We start from the raw sequence: 21821 nt of genomic DNA on the forward strand, positions 1-21821 counted from the left end.
GTGAATTGATTGATGTTATGTTTTTCATGTGCGCATTGATCGCTCTATGACGAATCAGTCTGTGAATCAGTGAGTAGGGGCGTGTTCCTGTAGGATGGGGAGGAAATGAGCAAGACAAGAGAACAGGAGCGAACAGCAGACAAGATGAGATGAGAAAGCGCATGCATATCATGCCACGATGCTACTGTTCATATGTACACGCGTTTGAGTCGTGTTAGTAGGAGATATCTGACATGGTGAGGGACACAAAAGGAGACAAAGGAGGGTTGACGGGTACGAGGACATAGCGCGTATACCCATCAGTCGGTTCTACCTTATTGTTCCTCATGTCGATGATCATCGGCCGTGTCTCTTTGTTCCCCTTGGTATATGTGATCGTGAATGGTGGGATGGACATAATGTGTACATGTGTATGAGTATGAGTATTCATTCGTATTGACCGAGTGTTTTCAATCGTTCCGTTTGTCATTTGGTTTGGTTAGATCCGGATGTACGTGTACGGGGGCAGGCGGTTACTTTCTGGACACGTGGGTGATCTTATCGAGAGAGCTGTGTACGTCATTGATATCGATATTTCGGATGGCTACGGCTAGTTGCAGTTACTGCGCATCGCCAAACAAGTATTTTCATCTCGTGTCTGACTGGCAGCTTCTTCTTCTTCTTCTCTACGAGTACCGCTTCCTTTCATCCTTTCAGCTTGACGTTTGATCCTGTCTTCGACGTCACCGATCGCCCATCACCGCCTCAACGAACCACCCGACGACGAACATCCCATTTCTTGTTCACCTTTCTTATTCTGCACTTAACATGTCAACGATAACTTGAATAGACATGTCATTGCCAAAACCACCTCCTCTACCTCCACGGAGACCTACACCAACACCTCAACCTCCACATGCAGATACAGAGCCGGGACCACCTATATCTGAACCTGTAGCCGCCGAACCTCCTCCTCTTCCTTCCAAATCACCTTCGACTTCTCGCACCCCTGACGCCACAAAGCTTGCCCATGATGAAGCAGACCATCCTCGCCCTCTCGCTTCAGTTATGTCAGACTACATCATTCTACCTCCACCTTTACCGCCCCGTGTACCATCAGTATCGAAGCCAATTCCAGAACCTATCTTAGTGAACGAAGGGAATTCTAGAGTAATTTCCAACCCAGTACCGATTCCAGATGATCCACCTACATCGATTGCAATCGCTGATGGAGTTTTGACTTCACCTTCATCGAGCGAGGTGACTTCTCCTGTGACTGTAGCTATCACTCCAGCTACACCTCCTGACTCTCAGCCTAATTCACCTACTTCACCCTCGAGCCTCTCTTTCGGTCAATCAGTTGAAGAGATGAAGACACCAAGACCACCCTCTCCCTCTGACAATGCCGATGCAGGTATCTCGCAAACACCTCCTCGACCGGTGACTGATCAAAGAGAACCACATTCATCACCCGTTCCACCTCCTTTACCACTTCGTAAACCCAACCCTCCTCCTCTCCCACTCAGGAACTCACGAACCACCAATGTAGCTTTATCAACTGTACCCACCCTGGGACCGATGGTATGGAGCATATCGATGGTCTGCCTAGCCTATATGAGAGTATCCTTTGTAACATTACTCATTTTTGGCATACTGGGCTACATGGGGATGAAAAAATTGGAAAAGACCGCTGAGGAGACGTTGAGAAAAGAGGAACCTGAAGATCCGGGAGCCTCGAGAAGCAATCGAGCCGCCGGCAAAGAGGCCGTGGAATGGCTGTGAGTCAACATTTCCCTCATGCATATATCGGTATGACTAAAACTGTGGATGTGCTACCAAGGAATCACGCTTTGTATGCTTTGTTCCCATTGATCTCGACAGATGTCCTGACGCCTTTTGTGGATCTGATGGAAGATGCTCTAGCGGGACAAGTGCCTCCTGTGGTGGTAAGTACCACACCTGCTCATATCAAACCTAATCTTAAGTCTAGCTGATATGCTTCAAAATGAAACTTAGACATCTGTCAGACTCACCTCGCCTGCCCTAGGTTCACAACCCGTCTTACTCACCTCTCTTATTCCTATATCGGACGAAGAATGGTTCTCATCTTTATCAGTGCCCGAAGAACCCGTCAAGAACGTCTTGCGAAAGAGGGAAAGGGGCAAATCGGAAAACGGAAAAGCGAAACACAACAGAAATACATCGAGTGTATCGTGTGTCTCCGTAGAAGGTAGTACAGAGATGAATACATCTAGATCTACTACTTCCAGTGGCGGGTCGACTACTTATGGGGCGGATGAACAGGCCAAAGAGGCAGTGAGAAGAAGGAAAAGAGATAAAATATTACAAAGAGTCTCTAGGAAGGGAGCACCGATGGATCACCAAAATAAAATAGATGGGAGTGATGATCTGCGACAACACGAACAAGAACAAGGCGTTAATGGACAGAGAAAGCATGTTGGAGAGAATAATGAGACGTTTAATATGAACGAGGATGATCCGAACGCTGGTCAGTATGTGAATTATCAAATCGGCTTCGAATATAGAAGGTCTAGGGATGCTGAGAAGAAGGGAAGAGGATTACATTGTTTGGTAGGTTCGATAATCTGACTCGTCACTTCCAGAAAGAGAGCTTTCTAGGATGACATATATTGATTACGTTCATCATATATCACAGGCATATTTTGGATGGGGAATAAAAGGAGTAGCAGGATCTGAGATACCAGTTTACATCGATGTGCTATCAATTAAAGGGATTGTAAGCTTTATTCTGCCTACATACACTATCATGGATTTAAGCAGCTCACATCGTCTGATGATAATCAGGTGAATCTACGATTACTACTCTCTGCTACACCACCTTTCGTCAGAACCGGTACATTCTCATTTCCCAAGTTGCCAGAATACGATGTATCTGCTCAACCACTTAAGAAGGGAGCCTTCAACGCTATGGAGTTACCGGGAATGAAGCAATATGGTGAGCCATCTTCTTTTCCCTTGTTTCACCTCACTCTTGGGCACACATGAAAGACATGCATTAAAATCCGATGCTGACTGCTTTGTTCAGTCAAACAGTCGATAACGGAAGTAGCCTCAGCTTTTGTATCCCCTCAATCTTATACCCTCGACCTCGATCGACTACTGCTTGGTCAAGAAAGTGCCTTGCGAACCACCAATATAGGTGTGTTGAGAATAATAATCCACAGCGCTGAGGACTTGCCCAAAGTCGATACGATGGGATCGTGTGATCCATACGTATCGATCGGGATGAGTAAATATCACAAACCGGTGTTTAGTACGAGGACTATTAGGGATAGTAGGGATCCGAAATGGGAGGAAGAGGCGTTTGGTAAGTACTGGTTCATACAAGAAGTGCCATGTAAGACAGCTGATAAGAGAGTCTCATGCTTTAGTCCTGGTATCGTCCGATGCGATCGAAGCTGGCGAAAGATTACGAATTAAAGCGTGCGACTCTGATCGATTCTCCGCGGATGACGCATTGGGAGTGGTTGAAGTGGATATATCAGATTTGGTCGATACTCATTCATCCAAATTGTTTTTCAAGACAGACGACCTCAAAGAGGATACACCGGGTATGAAATGTTCAGGAAGATTGAAATGGTCTGTCCAGTTTCACGGATTATGGCAAATGTCCTCTGAGAAGATCAAGAAACGTTCAATGGAGACTAATGCCCTTCAAGATGATATCAATCCGCCTGAGATTCACCAAGTACCATTTTGGATGGAGATGCTCAGTAAAATTATAGATAAGAACGATGAGAAGTGGTACAAGCTTCGACAAGAGAAGAGAAAAGAGACATCGGCTTGGTTTAATGGTGAGAAAGAGAGGGATAGGCTGGAAGCTGAGGAGAAACCTGATGAAGGATACAGAAGTGGGATATTGCAGGTGAGTGTGGTGTCTTCACTACTGTCCGCATCATAAACGGAAAGAGCTAATGTATGGTGTGTGATTAACAGTTCCATGTCCATCAGTGTATAGGTGAGTCCTCACTAAGTCACGCCAAGAATGTGAACGAAGTGATTTTGCTCACGTGTACTCCGCAGATCTCGAAGTTGAACCCCTATCAGGAACCTACTCTTCCCATACCACCTCAAGAAACTCCCCGGCAGGTGGTAAACCCGCCCTGGAATCACTGACTGATCGCACTCCGGTAGAAAATCCTGACCCACCTTCATCATACTGCGAAGTTCACCTAAACGATAAGCTCATTTACCGTACTCGTACCAAACAAGTCACGCCTCTACCATATTTCAACGCAGTAAGCGAACGCTTCGTAAGAGATTGGACGGAAAGCAAGGTTGTTTTCGTCGTACGGGACGAAAGGAATAGGGAACATGATCCGATACTTGGTATAGTGGTTATACCACTTAAAGAAGCCTTCAAGACTAGAAGTCAATTTACAAGGTGGTTCCCTCTAGTAGGTGGATTAGGCTGGGGTAGAATTAGGATATCGTTACTTTGGAAACCTCTCGATATGGAATTACCTAGAGGTATATCAGGATATGAAGTTGCCACATTCCGATTGAAGGGTTTAGCTTTTAGTTCACTTGGTATTGGACCACAGTCCGAAAAAGGTTTAACAGTCATACTTTCGACAGATTCAGATAAGTACGAATTAAGTACTTCATCCGATCAAGTATCATCTTCAACTACGAATACCCCTACATCAGCTAGAACAAGTTTAGAAAGAATACAATCTCCTTCAAAAGTATCTTTAGATGAAGAGATAGAAATGGAATTTGATCTGAGCTCTAAGCATGTAAGATTAGCTATGATGTATAGACATTCATGTTCGTTACTCGTTACGTTGATTCAACGATCGAGTGTGTTGAAGAAGAAGAGGATAATGGGCATCGGATTGGTCAATCTGAGGAAGATGCTGGATGGAAATGGAGATTGTAAAATCGGGATTTGGGGTACTGAAAATGTAGAAAAAGTTATGAGATCTCAAGAATTACTGGATCAAGAGGATGATGATGGGACAGACGAGGGCGAGGGAAGATTGATGAGTCCACCTTTAAGTGTGGGAGTGGAGAGGAAACCAAGTTTTAGAAGAAGAATTGCAGAAAGGAGATCATGGCCTGATTCACCTGCTTCCATCAGAGAAAGGTCGAAATCTATCTCAGGGTCTTCCATCAATTCTACAAGAACCTCTCGTAGTGGAGTCAACGGAGTACCGTTGTTGGGGTATGCTGAAGTGAAGTTTAAGATTATACCTGGAGTTAGTAGAGTGCATAGGAAAGTGGCTAAAAGAGATATGAGGTTCAAGAGGGTATATGAAGTCTGGGAGAGCGAAAGAGAAGTGGAAATGGGTTGGGATAAGATGAATGAAGGTGAGAGGGTTAGGAGTGAATTGGAAGCGATAGATGGGAAGAGTGATTCTGATGGTGAAGAACAAGATGAAGGTGGTAGTGATAGTGGAGATAGTGGTAGTGATGTTGAAGAAGAAGATAATGAGGATGAGGACGGGAAGAGAGATTTGGTGGATGACTCTGAAGATGAATTGGAGGTGGAAAAGAAGATGTCGGAGAGGAGAGCTCATTCGCATGCTTTGCATAAACGGGTAAGTACAAGTATTATTGACAAAGTACAGGGTTGCATGCTCGTAATTGTACTGACAGTTCATCTTTCATTATTGATCTATTACCGATTTCTGCCTTTAATACGACTTCACCATCCACAGCACAAAGGTATCTTCCAACTCAAGATCGCTCGGACCGGCCGTTATGTCAAAGATAAATTCAGTTCCAAAGTATATTCTGCGGCGCATAGTGGAGGGAATAAAGATCAGAGTAGGAGCAGAGGAGCGGATTTGGAAGTTGAACGTGAAGGTATTTCGAAGATGTAATGCAGTGTAGGAATATATCGTCTTCCGTTGATTGAATGGGCGTTGTCTTGGGTTTCACTTGACATGTTCATTATTGTGTTGTAACGACCTAATTTGTATATATGACTTCAGCATGAGCATTAGTATTTATGAAATACACGATTATCGATGAAGTATAACGCACCAAGTATGATAGGATAAGTGTCATTTTCTCGGTTCTGCTGTCCCCAACACTTCTATGACGAAGTTTTCTGTCGACAATGATTGACCGCTCCAACTGATAACAGTGTCGCAGGTCTTTCTGGGAAACCCTCTCGATGATAGAAAAACACTTCGTCTACAGATTTCCGAATGGTCGAACGGTGAGATTATCCAACCAAGCTGATCTTTCTCGTCACTTGGTCGCGGTTGCGATATCATGTCTTGTTATGGTTTATCGCAACATTGGAGCTCATCGAGGTATTTATTCCTCGATGATAGGTTCAAATTGGAAGATGACACTATATTGTGATCGATTATGATCTTTCTTGATGATAGTTGGATGTCATCGACCCATTTGATTTTTACCTTCCCATTCGATGAGTATCCTTGGATCTTCTCCAATGTTATAGTATCCAATCGAATATTGTCGTACATCCAGCAGCGACAGCCAGTATCACCACACCTACCACACTAAACACTATTGATAAAAGTTCTTTCGAATCGGGAGATTGGAATGGTCCTTCATATGTCATTTGACTTCGTACATCTGACTCTGATAAGTTGTCCATTTCTGATTCGATATCCCGAGCTGAAGTGAGCGGTTGGAAAGATACTTTTCTAGTCGGTAATAGTGGTCTAGAACCATCGTCGATATCAACATGTTCATGCTCATGATCATGATCATCTAATTCTTCGTTAAGACCCTTAAAGAGAGTTGGGGTATTTGAGATTGGTATTTTAGGTGATTTGTTGATGATAGCTGGTAGATGAGATACACTAGAACTTGCTTTTACCCCAACTGTATCTTCAATATTATCGTCATCATGTATAGGATCCAATTTACCCCCGGCGGAGATAACCCTCCTCATCTGATTGCCATACGGATGGATACCATATACATTTGGATGGTGTTGTATTTCATCTTCCAGCGCATCTTCGTCCTGCGGAGGGTGAGGGGATGAAGGGAAGAATAGACCTGATGAGAGCACCGAGGGAGAACGAGCGATAGATAGTGATAGGGAGGATGAACGGGGTCGATGTTTCTTGGTGGGATTGCTGGTCGTAGGGGTGGTTATGGGTGTTTTAGACATGGTCGAGGGTATTGACCTGCCTGATAAGGATCAGATGGGCTGGGACTGGTCATCTACTATGCTCTTAGTGAAAGTGACGACGATATGTCGTATGCTATGGGTGTTATGAACGCAAAGAGAAGTGAAGAAAGAGTGAAATGTACGATAATTCACAGCTTTCACGGTGATCCACGCGACACTCATCGACAGACCCACAGTTCACTCGCATTATATTTCACTCATCACCACCGTCATCGACATCCTCAACTTGAGCTTATCTCACGACATCACTATCGCAGTACAGCTCCGTCATAGCCCAATATGGACGACCCATGGGCAGGACCATCATGGTCCACGCCATCCAAGCCATCTTCGTCGATATCAATGACTATGCCCTCAGCGGGAAGGACAACACCTCCACCAAGGTTCGACGAATCTGATCCATGGGGTGTGACGCATGCGACCAAGACTGAACTACAGAAAACACCTGAACATGATGACGATGAAGAGAAAGAAGTGGCAGAACCGAAGGGGAGTACAGTCGAGACTCCCGGCTGGGGAGGGGAGGACAATGGACCTTGGGGAGTTGATGATACTGAGGAGGATAAGTCAACTACACCAGCGGAAAATGAATCACCACCCAAGCCCGACAAAGCAAAGGATCAACAACCCACTTGGAGCTCAGGCGAATCGCCAGTCAAAGACCCTTCTCCTCTACCGACATCACCTGATCTTCAGGATATCTCGGTACCATCTGCAATCGTCTCTCCTGATAAACTCGTCCCTCCTCATATAACATCCTCACCTGCTCTCGCTGTATCCCCTCCTGCTGTACCCCTTCCTACCTTCGATGACGAACCTTTCGCTTCAACCTCTACCGATCTCAATCCAATACCCAAGTCGCCTTCTTTCGGGGACGACTTTGGCGGTTTCTCAGCTGGACCGTCTTTCACCTCAGGAGGGGATGATCCATGGGGCAATAATGCTGGGCCAAGCACCATCGCAGCCAAGAAAGATCCAGGCGGATGGGGTGGAGAAGATTTGTCTTGGGGGGGTGGAAAGAATGATTCTTCTTGGGGTGATACGTCTTTTGGGGAGGAAGCTCAAACCTCTTTCAAATCGCCTGTTATCCCTCAAGAAGAGGACGAGGATGACGAAGCAGACGAAGGGGAGGGTTGGGGAAAAGCTAGACCTGCTGTGAGGCCTGTGGTGGAAGAGAGACCGAAAGGGGATGATGATTGGGAAGAAGCTCAGCGGAAGATACGTGTCAAGCAGGAAAGAGCTGTAAATATGGTCTCAAAATAAAGTATTTGAAGCGAAGTTCCGATGCTGATACTCAAAGGAATTGTACATAGCCACAGGACAAGATAGATGGATTGACAAATGCCTGGACAGATCTACTGGGTGGTTTGATCCACCAAGAATTAGAAAAGATGACAGGTGCAGAGGAATTGCAGTTTGAGGAAAAGGTGAAGAAGCTTGAGGATGATACGTTAGTCTGGATCCTCTTCGCCACATCGTATGAAACTGATGAATCGTTTCTGATAGTCTCGATCGGTTACGCTCTCTGTCAACTATACCGCCCGACATCAATATCTACCCTCCTATCCTGTCTTCTCTCATGACCCACGAACGATATGTATACGCCTTACAAAGGCCCAATCCTGCTCCTTCGACCTCTCTTCTAACCACGACCACATCTCGCCGACCGACTAGGGTTGACCCATTGGCCTTGGTCAGTTCCGAATTGGAGCCATCGTGGACCAGCAGATCGATGCTCGGTGAACCAGATGCACCCTCACAGGATGCCATATCCCAACAAGAAGAACAGAATAAAAGCAGATGGTCATTCTGGGGCAAAAGACCTGTACCAGAAAGACAGCTAACCACATCAGGTGGAGGGGTTCTGGAGAGGAAGTCGATATCATTGGCATCACCTGATCTGAATAACGAGATCCATTCAACAGATATCAAGCCTTCTTCCAAACCCTCTTCGAGAGCACCATCTATCTCAATCGCCTCATCCAGACCCAACTCACCTGCACCTCCTGGCCCTGCGGGGGCAAATGTCAACAGCGATATCGGTCATTCGGCTCCTTCGGGCACATTACCGCAAACACAAACACAGCCTTCACAACCTGTGCAAGCGGCCCCCTCTGCGGTATCAAGATTCTTTGGTCGATTATCGCGTAATAGGTCACAGACCACGACTCAAGAGAATGAGGAGAACAACAATAAAGATCTAGAGCTATCAGCAGATGACTTCTCTTTCTTATCGGAAGTACCATCACTGAAACCACCAGAAAAAGGCGTGGGAGACTTGTTAGCATTAGAACCTGGTCGGAACGAGCAGATAGCCTCTTTGGAGAGTCTATTGAACTCTAAACCGACACAGCTACCGAAACCTCTAGCTCCACCTCCTAGAAGTGCTTCACCCGCGCCGAGATCAAGCAGTGGTAAATTCGTAGCAAGGATGAAATCACCTCCGCCAACCGATATGGACCTACTAGGTGATTTGAATTTTGATGGATCAGCTCAACCTCGGTCATCCACATCTTCTATTGTACAGTCCCCCCATCAAGCTGTATCATCACCTTCAAATGCATGGGATGATTTCCTCTCCCTGGACTCTAACTCTGGACCTAGTGTGCCCGTTAGACTATCCGGCAAATCACCCTCAACACCTTTCGTCGCTCCTCCTCTTGTACCCTCCCGCTCGGATACACCGACCGTCTCACTCTCACCACCTCCTCCACCTTCACCATCCAACCCAGCTATATCATCCCTCGTCAACAAGCCGACTCCTGTCACACCGGCCAAAAGCGCGGTCAATGATTTTGGAGATTTCGATGATTTCGGCACACCCCAACATGCGTCAACATCTACATTTGACGATTTCGGGGATTTCTCCGCCTTCGGAAGCACCACGACTACATCTGCCCCAATACCTGCATCCGCACATGCGTTTGCGGAACTATCACCAATCCCATTCAATTTACAGCAAACGCAAACCCAGACACTTGTCAGACCATCAGCAATCAGTACGCCAGGGTCAACCAAAACATTATCTACCCCTGCTAATCATGCCCGTCCTGGGTCATTGGATCATACACCCACCCTCAACTTGATAGCAGGAGCATCAGCAACGAAGGGTAAAAGATGGCCTGCACCTCCCAGCCCGGTAGCTCCGGCTATAGCACCTCCTCCGAAATCGACGCCGGGAGCTGCACCAGCGGGATTTCCATTCCTTAGTCCTCCTCCACCTGGTCGACCCAACTCGAGATCGAATAACCTTTTGGATGAGAATGCTACTACTGAAAACACGAGGCCCGCGCTCACTGGTACAGCTGGGGTAGGAATAGGAATGGGTATTGGTAATTTGGATAGTCCAATATTCGGTGGATCACTACAGCCTTCCAGAACTACCACTCCTACATCACAACCTGCTAATCCGGCTGTAGCTCTTGCTACTGGTCCACACCAGGGGAATGGGAAAGGGGGTTTGTCAGCTCAGGATCTCTCATTCTTTGATAGTCTGTAATAGTAAGAGCTCCACAACTGATCAAGATATTCCTACTATGCTGAGATGCATACATGCATGACCCTATCGGATCACTTTACGTTATATGTATCAAATCGCTATTAACGCGCACAGTAACGATGTTAAGTAGGACGATCGCCCAACAGCATCAGAACAAGACCTCATCCAGGTTCTGAACTTTCTCCCAGACTGTGAGCCAGTAAGCTCCCGGTCTATCAGGCGAAGTAGTGATAGAATGGCCTACAAAGCGAATTGAACATGGATGCAACTGGGAAAGGTACTTGCCCTTGAAAGGAATAGCCTGAACGGTACTATCATCATAATCACTACCGAACAACTCTGATAGATCAGTGCTAAGTTTGGATTTGACGTCTTCCGTGACCGTCGATGTGGGGCGTCCCCTATCGTGATCGCTGATTATTCCCGACGGCAATGTTATTTCGGTATAAATTGACTGACCATTCCAATAATCCGCACGACTCGGACCCATGACGTTAGGCGTCCTATAACATCTTGCGATCGATAATACACCGCTACTTCCGCCTGTAAGTACCTCGAAGTGAAGATGATCTCCTATTTTATTGCGGCACGTAAGTTTCCATCCTGAACACGTTCTGGATCTCCCATGGGCATCGGTGGAGCATAGGAAGCTGTCTCGAGCCTCTGGGCCGATGAAGTTGGAAGGATCCAGACTTATAACCTCGGGCAGCTGTCCGTCAGACGAGGTAGAATCCAATTTGATCGAAAAATCTCGTCAGACCACTAACATCTCTGATGCTAATTGTTGGAGACTCATGATGCAGATGTAGATGACTTGTAGGGTAGTTTTAAGGGCGAAAAACTGAGTCGGTCTAGGTTCAGGTGGAGGATATGATCATTGGGGATCAGTATTTATATGTATGTACAGAAATGTCAGAGAAGCAGCCAGGATCTCAGAAGTCAGAAATTCACGGTATACAACTGAAGAACATACATCGGGTCAAGCGAGTTGTGGCTCGTTTGGGGCCTGTCAAAAGACATGTTCACAGCTTACGGGACTTGCGTTCTCATGCTCTCTATGAACAGGACAAGTCATCTTTATGAGCTGGACTTCGCAATGACGTAGAAGAGGATGGAGGACTCTGTGTTTACAATGGAGAATATCTGATATTTCCTCACCCGCTGACTCTCCTTTGACCTTCTATCTCAGTCAGTCGGCATCCTCTGACTGTGACTGCTGCAGTTGTCTTGGCTGATGTGACTCCTCTCTCAATCGTGTCGTCCGCATGTCAAGATCCGGAATGACGATGGCAACCTCGGCTCAGGCTTGGTCCCTCCATATATGAGGCTTTCATGAAGACACTCTAAGATCCGTTGTCTAGTCAAATTAGACGACTGTCCTTCAGGCAGTATCAAGTATGTGCATGATGGAAGGGAAAAGCAAAGTGGGTGATGTCTGCATGTCTTCGAGTCCACCTCCAATCTCCTCCGCAAGGAGCCTTCCGCTCGTCTTCATCTGCCAAGTCCCGTGATCAGCATCCACACTTCCCCACTCCACTCCACATTGCGACTTCCATCTTGAACCTGAATAGTATTACGATACGGACAAGCAGCACAGATTGACATCCCCGTACTCCCAAAACTCACACCGGTAAATCGAATTTTTGTTTCTTATTGGAAATTACTAGCTATGAATAGCTGTCATTGGCGCAATTTAGCACCACTAATGGTGTGAGATCAGACAATCCTCTTCCCAAAAAAGAGTAAATAACGTTTGCCATTCCCATGAAATAGGCTTCTAACCGGTTAGTGAGTTGCGTACATCAGTACATTTCTATTGTACCTGAAAATCATCCCGTTCATTATCGTAATCTCCTTACTTACGTCTATATGTCTACAATATTATGCCTGATGTCGAATCATGTGTGGGGCCTAAGCTGGAATGCTACGGCCATTGCCTTCTCAAAGAATAACTTAATATTATACATCCGGTGACAATACAGATTTGGTAATGATTGAATTGTGCTTGAGACGCACTCCATTCGGATGAGTCTAACCGAAACTTTCCATTCTTTTGTTCTCCCGTACTGCTTACTCCAATATTGAGGAATTGAAGCATTTGGACCTTACGCTCACCGTTCCCAAAATCGATTGTGGGGCTGCGGATAACCCAAGCAATGTATGATATAGATCCAGCTATTGATCATGTGATGTCGTGAGACTGGACAAAGTAACATTCGCCTTAGTACCGATTGTTTATCGATTACGAAATTCTCCTAATATCCTTTTCACACTACCCGTATATACATGACCTATTCACGTTGATGAATCTCGCTAAGAATAAAAATACTCTTGCGAACTTCCTACTACAGAGCCCTTCCATATACGAGCATACAGTACGCACTGACCTTCAGCGCTCGTAAGTGCGATCTATACTGGAGTGGCTGTCTTGGCATGTTCAGAAAGCTATGAGGTATATAGAAACAGAGGGAGCATTGTAGTCAAATTCAGAACCACTTCTGGGAGATCTAGGCTAGTGTCCATCTTGAAACTGAATCTTCGACGAGATGACTGTCTGTGGCGGAAGAGAACATCCTCGATTACTAAGCTATATATTCTATACTTGGAGCTTCTCTGTAATCTCGGTGAATGTGGGGCCTAGACCAAGGATCAATCGGCTCCAGAAGTATTTAACGAAATACGAGGTAACGTCAGACCGAAGTATGCATCCTTCATCCGGCGGAGGAGCCTGCTCCGATTTTTCGAAATGTCGAGATGGAACGTGGTTATCAAGATTATGTACTACGCCGCAGCACATGGCATGGAGCTGATTTTTCTTGATTTGTAATATTGAAAGATAATTTCGGTACCCTAAGACTCTCGTGGCAGTATTTGTAGTGACGAATTCAATGGTAAAATTCATTTGCATACTCATTGAGGTACTAAGTGAATAGGAGAGTCACAACGGGCCTCCCTCCTCGCTTGGCGAGGTCGACCATTGAAATTGGAGAGGAAAGAGAGAAGACAAGAATTTTCTGAACGCAACGAGAACTCGTCAATTTTCGTGACTGAATTATGTATACGATCCAAATTATCTACTATAAGAATCTGCTGAGCAGAAATTGCGAAAAGAGTATCGGAGCTCGATGGCGACGACATAATTATAATGTTCGGTCTGATCTCGCTTCCCAAAGTAGGTTCATGACGGGTGTGAATGTTCACAGGATGAGGAGTGATCAGACACCGAGACGAGACCTACGAGATCTCACAGGTTGAATGTTTACTGCTACACTTAGCTTTCTCCACTTAATTGTGGGTGGGAATCTGAGAGAGACCAAGTCGTAAAAAAGGTATAAATACCCCTCTTCAGACTGGTTCGAATCCTCTTTTTTCTTCAACACAATCCACAACAACACAACACAACAATCCAACCAAAGCTCACCTTGACCTAACAACAAGCAAACCAAATCTAACCAAAGCCAACATGAAGTTCTCAACAATCTTCACTGCTGCTCTCCTCACCCTCTCCTTCGGAGCCATCGCTGCCCCAGTCGAAGTCATCGACCTCGAAGCTCGAGGTGGATCTAGCTCCAAGCCTCCTACCGTTCCCCCTGGATACAAATTGGTCACTGTCGGCAACATCTACATATGTAAGTATGACTGCTTTCACTACCATTCACGCATGACGATAGCTGACTGCATATATAATCGTAGTGACCGACAACAACGGTAACTTCGCTGGTGCATTCTCCAAAGGTAACTACAACGGTGCTCAGGCAGGCTCCCAAAACACCGGTGCTGGTTCTACCAACAAGGGTAACAGTAAGTATTTCTATCCCCATTCATGTATCGATGTTCTCGAAGGATGTGGTGCTGATCATGAGATTCACTTCAGCTAACTCTCAAAACATCGGTGACACCGTCATTCCTAGTTGGTAAGCTTGCTCATAGCAAGTATAGGACCTGCTTCAGGGATTGCAACCTGTTCGATCAGACCTCACGTTAATCAACGTCCGATCAAACACGCCTCTACCATAATCTCATAGCAGTGTTAAATTTTTCTTCTTGTTTTTCCTTGTCTCTGTACTTGTAGTTTAAGAATTGTCTTTTCGTTGTTGGCGAAATTCTTGTAAAACCTTGTAAATCCCCTTGAATATTCTTGTTGTTCCGGAAGCTTTGGTATGAAGAAGTAAATTGTACTGTATTGTGTTGAATGCAAATTGTCACTCTTTCCTGGTGCTTTGATAGATTGTATGTGAAATATGTCCTTTGATTAAACAAGACTTCCGACTGACAGCTGCCACGAACGATCTTAGTGTTTGTGCCGAGTATTATCTATTGATATTCTCTTGATAAGTCCATAGTTTTGCACTGATAGAAGTATTGTGCGCTGTAGAGCATGATTCCCTACTTTAATTTGTGGTCCAGGCCCAGCTCCAACTCATCAGACATATTGTCGTAAACTGTTTAACATGAATGATTGATATTGAGCACCTCCGATCAACGCGCGGTTCCAATCTGTTCGATCAAGAGCCCACAGGAATGTCCGATGAGCCAGGATGTCACTGTACTTTCGATTCCTTCACTTCTTGTTCTTATGTTGACTCCCGAACCATGGTATATATAACAGCAATTTACTAAAGTTCGGTCTGCTCAATGCACACTAAAAACCAACTCCTCATCGATCGAAGCCAGTTCTCCTAGCTACCAAGTCCCCTAACATTTTGATTGAAACCGAAACAGTCCTTGAAGCATACGCAGCTCACTATGCCTATCATTACAACCGAGAATAACTGATATCCCGGATCATCCGAATTATCGGCCTCTCGAATCTCCAATTTCCGGGAGATTACCCATTCTCAAGGTGATTACTCCTACTGGGCTTTCACCAAGAAGAGTGGACAAGATCAAGATCATTCTACCGAGGTCGAATGCAGTATCATCCCGATCCGAGGACAAGATAAACAAAGGCATTTTGTCGTAGTTGAATCGAACGAGGATGGTACGACTGTATCGAATTGCCCGGATAATATCATTGACTTGATTAGTGAGAACTTGCCTACAGCCGTGGATCCAAGCGAGACCGCTGTCACCGCCACGCAGGTTTAGGTACAGTGACTCGCTTTCGGGCATGTACCTCATCATCAGCAGAACAGATGCTTGCGAGAACGGGCTGGACACCATAAGAGGTCAAGTTATATTGGAGAATGGAGTCAGACGGTGAAGTCGAGTGAAAACGTGGAAACCCATAGATGAAAGATACGAGTTGCAGATGAGGGATTATGCATACAGTATCATGGTCGGAGGTCCTTCTCGGTGTCATGCTGCAGGTCACAAAGATAGGTGCTCCGATCCAGTGTTAGTATATACACGAGGTTGTCTCAGACGGTAGGTCAACAGATGTGGCACTCGCCATGAGATCTTCCTTTGAGGCTGCGTCTTGACTTCTAAGCAAGAGAAGATTGTCAGATCATGACAGTCGTTCAACGGAAGTCGCTCAATCCCCCTGAGAAGAGAGACTGCATGACGTGTCAGCATGGCCACCTGAGGTTTTTCGAAATATCCCACCGACTATAGAGTCCACTGTCGTCATTTTAAACATCCCTCTCGGAGTTTTCGAAATGGAGCAAGCTGTTCAATATCAACTCAAAATTCTGCAAAGCAGTTGATTCTGAATTTAGGCAAGACTAAATCATGTCTGCTTCTGACTACCATTGTGACTGCGCATTCTAACAGCCCCACAGATTTCATAGCGTCAGTTATGGTTCCGATAACATCGGCCGTGATGGCGATTTTGTCTGGCCACTTGGTCTTTTCTGCATCAGGAAGCGGTGATCACCTTTGACTGAACCATATCAGCCGAGTGAATTCATACATCAGGCCAGGTGCCCTTGTAAAAGGCAGATCCTTGTGGAAGGCGAGTAGCTAAGCGATGATAGGTGCTCCGCAAAGTTGACCGTATCCTGATGGAAGAAGGCTCAAAGTAAAAAAGATAGAAAACAGCATAAATACAACAGCTAATCCGCCCATACGTTGTAATCGAACTCCAGCAATTCAACTTTGCTTTTCGAAATTTTCTTTTCTTGTAACACCCCCGCATCGCCCATATTTCATTTCTGGGATAAGCCGCATTTCTTGTGATGTCAACATTATCTTCGAGAAACACAGAAAAAATGCACTCCTCGCGTTCACTAATGGACACGGATCTGAAGGATATGGAGCTCGACTCTTCTCCTTCTTCCCCGACCATTTCACCATCTAGAGAAGAACCGGTGGACATTACAGCCGACCTAATCGACTTCGGAGGCGACGTCCCGACCGATGTTGCAACCACTGCTGTCCCTGACTCGACTGGAGCTACGGCTGAATCCGAGGTGGAAGACGAAGAAGACGAACGACCAGATCTCTCCGAAGATTTCTCGTGCAATCTGGTATTCAGCAGAAATGTAGGGGAAATCGTCAATGCCCACAGAGTGTTCAAAGTGGTTGAAGTCTCTCCGAAATCAAGCTCGACAGTCGGACTTGATGATTTGGCCGAACAAATGAAAGATAAGAAATTCAACTTGTCAACTACCAGTTGGGGGGATCAAGGTTTATATGAAATCCAACCTCATGAGCCTTATGCAAAAGATTCAAAATATACCAAAATCTTTTTTCGAACAAATCTGGGGAACAACGTTTGGAATGCCCAATCAACACCTGGGACAACCGAAATGACTGCCATGGGGGGTATTCACGGTAAAAGAAGGATCTTAGGTAAAGAATTCAAAGAAATTTTACATGTACCTTACAGTGGATACTCACAAGATGGCGACGGCGATAAAATCACTTTCGTTCCTTCTTTGGCTCAAAATGTATTTGGACCAGAAGTAGATGCTGATCGAACTGTTTTCTTCGACGACAATTTGAGAGGTAGGACTTGTACGCTCACTCCGAGTCCTGATGATGAGAATACTTGCATCATGACTGTCTGCGGAACAATGTCAAACGGAAGTACAGACCATCACGATGATTTTAGAACTGATCAAGACTTTAGACAAGGTCTTCTTCAGGGTAATCGGGGATATCCTACTGGGTCTACTTATGGTTCCGTCTGGCCCGTGTAAAATCCCAGACACGGTGGCTTATACTCCAACCTGGACTTACGAAAGCTCTATCTCTTTTGTCCATATTTCAATCGAAAGACTATATAGAACGGTATCTTCTCTGACCACTTGTCCATACCTAAACCTACTGATTTCTCACATCTATGATATGCATTCGTTGACTTGATACATATTGTGCCATAAAACTTACATATGAGTTACATTTACCACTTGACGGCCTCAAGAGTCACTCCACCTTGAGCCAGAATGTCACTTTCTACTTTCCTAAACCTTGTTCTCAAGAACTCCCATCTCTTAGCCGAATCATTATCACATACATCCCGTACAATCTGTTCAGCGATCAGATCGGCTTGTTGGTTTCTGTCCACGTGGCCATTTGTCTGAGCTGGTCCATCTACGTGACCTTTGGGTTCGGATATGTATAACTTGAAATTGATATTTGACGCTTCGAGTGGTGGCGAAGGTGGAGGAGTAGGAAGTCCATTCCAATAAATAGCTTCAACTTTCTCTACCCATTCTTTAGTCGACCATCTCATACCTTCTTCTACACCAGAGTTAATCAATGACCCATCTTTCGCTTTACTTGCTTTGTCGATATCAATATCTGTTCCATCATCAGGTAATGGTCTAGTATACCCTTCTTCGTCAACTTCCATTTTCCCTTCTGTTCCATTAACTGCGGTACTGGGAGAAACAGGTTTCATCTGTCCACCACCATTCACACATCCTCCAGGACATGCCATAACCTCTACGAAATCCAATTTCTTATCCTCTCCACTCGACAAAGACAAAGACGATATACTGTCCACATCTGAAAGACCACTCTCACCAGGTGTCGAAGTTCCTGAAGTTCCCGAAGGAGCAGTCTTGGCTTTTCGACGTCGAGCAGCAACTGCCAAGCTCAATTTGCCCGCTCCAGCACCTGATCTACCTCCTTTCCCCAGACCGGTCTCCTTATTGACTTTTCTCACTAGGTTCTGTAAATTTCTAAATCCATATACTTTCGCTCCCTTGAAAAGCACTTCTCCGCTTACCAGATCATGTATGAGGTATTCTACATTATCGGTTGATCCACGTATTTCCCTCGTACTGATCTTTGTAGGATTGGAGTGAGATAATTGAATATCACGTATGATAGTTGCAAGGTACGATCCGGATGAAGATCCCTCATGATTTAACAGTTCTGGAAAAGGTGATTCTTCAGATTGTCCTGAAAATGGTATATCTTCGTTGGGTACAGGTAAATAAGGGTCGAATCCTAGTTCCTGTAATAACAAATCTAGTTCACCAGTGGTAAGAACACAATCTACGTCTCGGGTCGAATAAAGCGAAGAGTAGAAGTCGGATCGTGAAGCTTCAAGTTTCTTGTCGTAGCATGGCATGGCGGTGACGTGATATATCTCGTTAGGTCTAAATAAGCGACATAATCAGCTTTCACCCTCTGTCACTCGATCATAAGAGTATCTGGCTCACTTGTGATTCATCTTATGTCCATACCAATCCTTTGCTAATGCCCCGATAATCCCCTGACTACTCCTAGCATTACTAAGGAGATGCAGCATATCCCCTTGAGCTTTCTCAGCGTAACATACCCATCCTGGGCAAGCGCTCGCCAACATTGGCAGTTCGGTGGATTTCCCTTTATCTTTCTTATCCTTCCTCTCATGATATTCCACAACAGTTTCCTTCAAACTCATATGTCTAGCGAAAGTCGTATCCCACACTTTCCATCCTCCCTTCTCTTGCCTACTCAAGAATGCTCTAACTCGACGAAGTAACACTAACAGTGGGATGGTGGGACGTGATTGGGCGGAAGAGTAAGCTGCAGAGAGGGAAGCGAGCGTTTGAGGTGATATGGATAAGATTGGTAAGCGTGGTTTATGACAGGGTGCATTTGGGTCCAAAGCGGTGGGATTAGATTGTATGAATTCAAGAACTTCGTTTTGAGATTGGAGAGTGATGAGCAATGATTCAGTTGAAGTGATACATCCACTATTGTAGAGGATATGTAAGCTGGATTTGTAGCAGACACAGTAGGAGTGTTAGCTTACCTGCATGCTAGACAGTCATTCAGGTTTATCTCGGCTTTTTCCAACGCTTTTTTCCCATTCATTGTAGAAGGTCCTGGTCCACCATTAACATTGTCCGTGGGGTATGTAGATACCTCATAGTAGTTGTTATTGGAGTCGATCTGTATTTCAGTCTGACAAAACAAGACGACATTTGTCAGCCGAACAACTGATGCGCAAGGTCCCAAGAAAGAACGTACAGATCCCTCTTCCGCAGTAGTGGAAGGCTTGTTCCTCACTGGGATAATACATGCTTGCGAGGGGGTAAGGAAATCGTCCAAGTCCGTGATGGTCTGAAAGCAAGCCAGACAGGTTAGCTGATTAATCCAGGTGGAGAGATGAGGGTGACGACTTACCAGTGCTCCTGAGAAAGCCATGGTATATCGTCGATGTTGTTGATGGACAATATACGATAAGAGTAACAGATTCAACCTGACTGGCTGACTGATGAAGGGCTCGATGAGATGTGTATATGTGTATAAGTGATCTGACGAGGATAAGAGGAGCTCCTTACATTTCATGTTTTGACTTTTGACTTTTAGAAATATCTAATATCTAATATCTTTGATCCTACTCGTTCCGGATCATCCCATCTTTTGCCACCCGAACACATCCACACACGGACATCGCCGCACTCGGATGTATCATTATCATCTCACACATGACGTGGAGATACCCCTGGTCTACTCGGTGTCCCGCATGGTGGAGGTGGTCCGGACCAGGTGGATGATATGACCTCACTCCACCCCTCACCCTCACCCAGGTGCTAATGCTGATGCTTGTGCATGTGAGTGAGTGTGCAGTCCGACTTGCTATCACTGCAGCAGTATTTATGATATCTATCAGACAAGATACCACGATAATCTGCATACTACAGCTAGCAACATGCCAGTCCTTCTTGAAGCGTGAGTCCGCTGGCTGTTTCTGCGTGGGGTGAGATGCAGTGACTGACCTCTTGTTGATAGATCATGTCACTGCAAAGCAGTCAAGTACACTCTCGAGGTGAGCTGCTTGGCCCTCGACTGTCGGAATGAATTCCTTAATAGCTTATGACTGTCTAATGTTCCAGTCTAATACTCCCGTACCGTATATGGTAAGCTCGAATGGAAAATGACGCCAGTCAAAAGAGTCATGTTAATGCAAGCTACATCCCCCATGGATAGTTATGCCAATGCTCAATCTGTCGTAAAGTCGGGGGATACATGGGTTCAGTCAATATTATGGGAAACACCAAGACTCTCATATTCATAAGAGGAGAGGATAAGATCAAGTGAACCTCTTTCTGTCTCTTGTGCCTCGCCATTCACAAGCTGAACAATGGCTTCGGGGTGATGTTGGGGGTGGATGTGGTGATATAGAAAATACAAAGCTGTCAAGTCGTACGATAAGGACGATAATCCGAAAGACCGATATGGATCCGAAAGAGCTTTCTGTATCGAATGTTCCTCGATGCTTTGGTGTTTTGATGAACAATGGGCTGATGTGAGTGAATCCCATCAAAAACACATGTTTCATCATTTGATACATATACTTCATGGAGACGACTGGATGATGGCTGGAGACTAATGGCAATTGTCGATTTATAGTGGATCTACCCATTCGCATCGTGTATCGATAAGCCCGATCCACTTCCCCCCATCCCTGAGGGAGGAACCATCAGGGCTATCAAGAGGGATTCATGTCCCAGTCATGTACCTATCCCGGAAGGTGCCAAGGCTTATGATGATTATGGACCAGGAAAGGGTATCGAGGTGAGCTATATAGTCCCGCTGAGAGGTGAGCATCAGCTCACCGTCCACTTGACCGATAGGATTGGCACAAATCTACGGGAGCTTGGGTCGATTAAGTAGATGAGTACGTCAAACCAAACACAACATTCTGGTCACAGTAAGTGCAATTAAGCCGGGTAGTCATGGCGTTGTACATTTAATACGTTGTTATGAGACCAATGACATGGGACCGAATGAGTAGAGCATGCAGATTGATGGATGCATGATTGACGAGCTATACAGGTAGAGATGATGCAA

General features: G+C 45.4%; 7 protein-coding genes across 7 annotated transcripts; 5 read left to right on the plus strand and 2 right to left on the minus strand.

The window, feature by feature from the left end:
• Positions 1-831: 831 nt before the first annotated feature.
• I203_103494 (uncharacterized protein) lies at positions 832-5849 on the plus strand (the record flags this gene model as incomplete). Its single annotated transcript, XM_065517328.1, has 10 exons — positions 832-1757; positions 1820-1925; positions 1996-2571; positions 2657-2737; positions 2806-2956; positions 3047-3328; positions 3393-3886; positions 3958-3979; positions 4045-5564; positions 5685-5849. 10 exons carry the CDS (start codon positions 832-834, stop codon positions 5847-5849), a joined length of 4323 nt encoding a protein of 1440 aa, XP_065374146.1.
• A 584-nt stretch (positions 5850-6433) lies between these two features.
• I203_103495 (uncharacterized protein) lies at positions 6434-7120 on the minus strand (the record flags this gene model as incomplete). Its single annotated transcript, XM_019147702.1, has 1 exon — positions 6434-7120. The coding sequence occupies one exon, from the start codon at positions 7118-7120 to the stop codon at positions 6434-6436; it is 687 nt and encodes a 228-aa protein (XP_019003367.1).
• Positions 7121-7420: 300 nt separating this feature from the next.
• Positions 7421-10640, plus strand: I203_103496 (uncharacterized protein; the record flags this gene model as incomplete). Its single annotated transcript, XM_019147701.1, has 3 exons — positions 7421-8383; positions 8455-8591; positions 8648-10640. 3 exons carry the CDS (start codon positions 7421-7423, stop codon positions 10638-10640), a joined length of 3093 nt encoding a protein of 1030 aa, XP_019003366.1.
• A 3463-nt stretch (positions 10641-14103) lies between these two features.
• Positions 14104-14558, plus strand: I203_103497 (uncharacterized protein; the record flags this gene model as incomplete). Its single annotated transcript, XM_019147699.1, has 3 exons — positions 14104-14269; positions 14334-14441; positions 14515-14558. 3 exons carry the CDS (start codon positions 14104-14106, stop codon positions 14556-14558), a joined length of 318 nt encoding a protein of 105 aa, XP_019003364.1.
• Positions 14559-16792: 2234 nt separating this feature from the next.
• Positions 16793-17725, plus strand: I203_103498 (uncharacterized protein; the record flags this gene model as incomplete). Its single annotated transcript, XM_019147698.1, has 1 exon — positions 16793-17725. The coding sequence occupies one exon, from the start codon at positions 16793-16795 to the stop codon at positions 17723-17725; it is 933 nt and encodes a 310-aa protein (XP_019003363.1).
• Positions 17726-17928: 203 nt separating this feature from the next.
• On the minus strand, positions 17929-20171 carry I203_103499 (cytosolic Fe-S cluster assembly factor NAR1; the record flags this gene model as incomplete). The annotated part of the gene is made up of 5 exons (XM_019147697.1): positions 17929-19135; positions 19199-19717; positions 19777-19928; positions 19995-20087; positions 20151-20171. 5 exons carry the CDS (start codon positions 20169-20171, stop codon positions 17929-17931), a joined length of 1992 nt encoding a protein of 663 aa, XP_019003362.1.
• Positions 20172-20679: 508 nt separating this feature from the next.
• Positions 20680-21640, plus strand: I203_103500 (uncharacterized protein; the record flags this gene model as incomplete). The annotated part of the gene is made up of 7 exons (XM_019147696.1): positions 20680-20699; positions 20760-20796; positions 20864-20887; positions 20958-21064; positions 21153-21276; positions 21381-21545; positions 21605-21640. The coding sequence occupies 7 exons, from the start codon at positions 20680-20682 to the stop codon at positions 21638-21640; spliced, it is 513 nt and encodes a 170-aa protein (XP_019003361.1).
• Positions 21641-21821: the final 181 nt, after the last annotated feature.

This window comes from Kwoniella mangroviensis (genome assembly GCF_000507465.2).
Source record: "Kwoniella mangroviensis CBS 8507 chromosome 1 map unlocalized Ctg01, whole genome shotgun sequence".
Taxonomy (NCBI): domain Eukaryota; kingdom Fungi; phylum Basidiomycota; class Tremellomycetes; order Tremellales; family Cryptococcaceae; genus Kwoniella; species Kwoniella mangrovensis.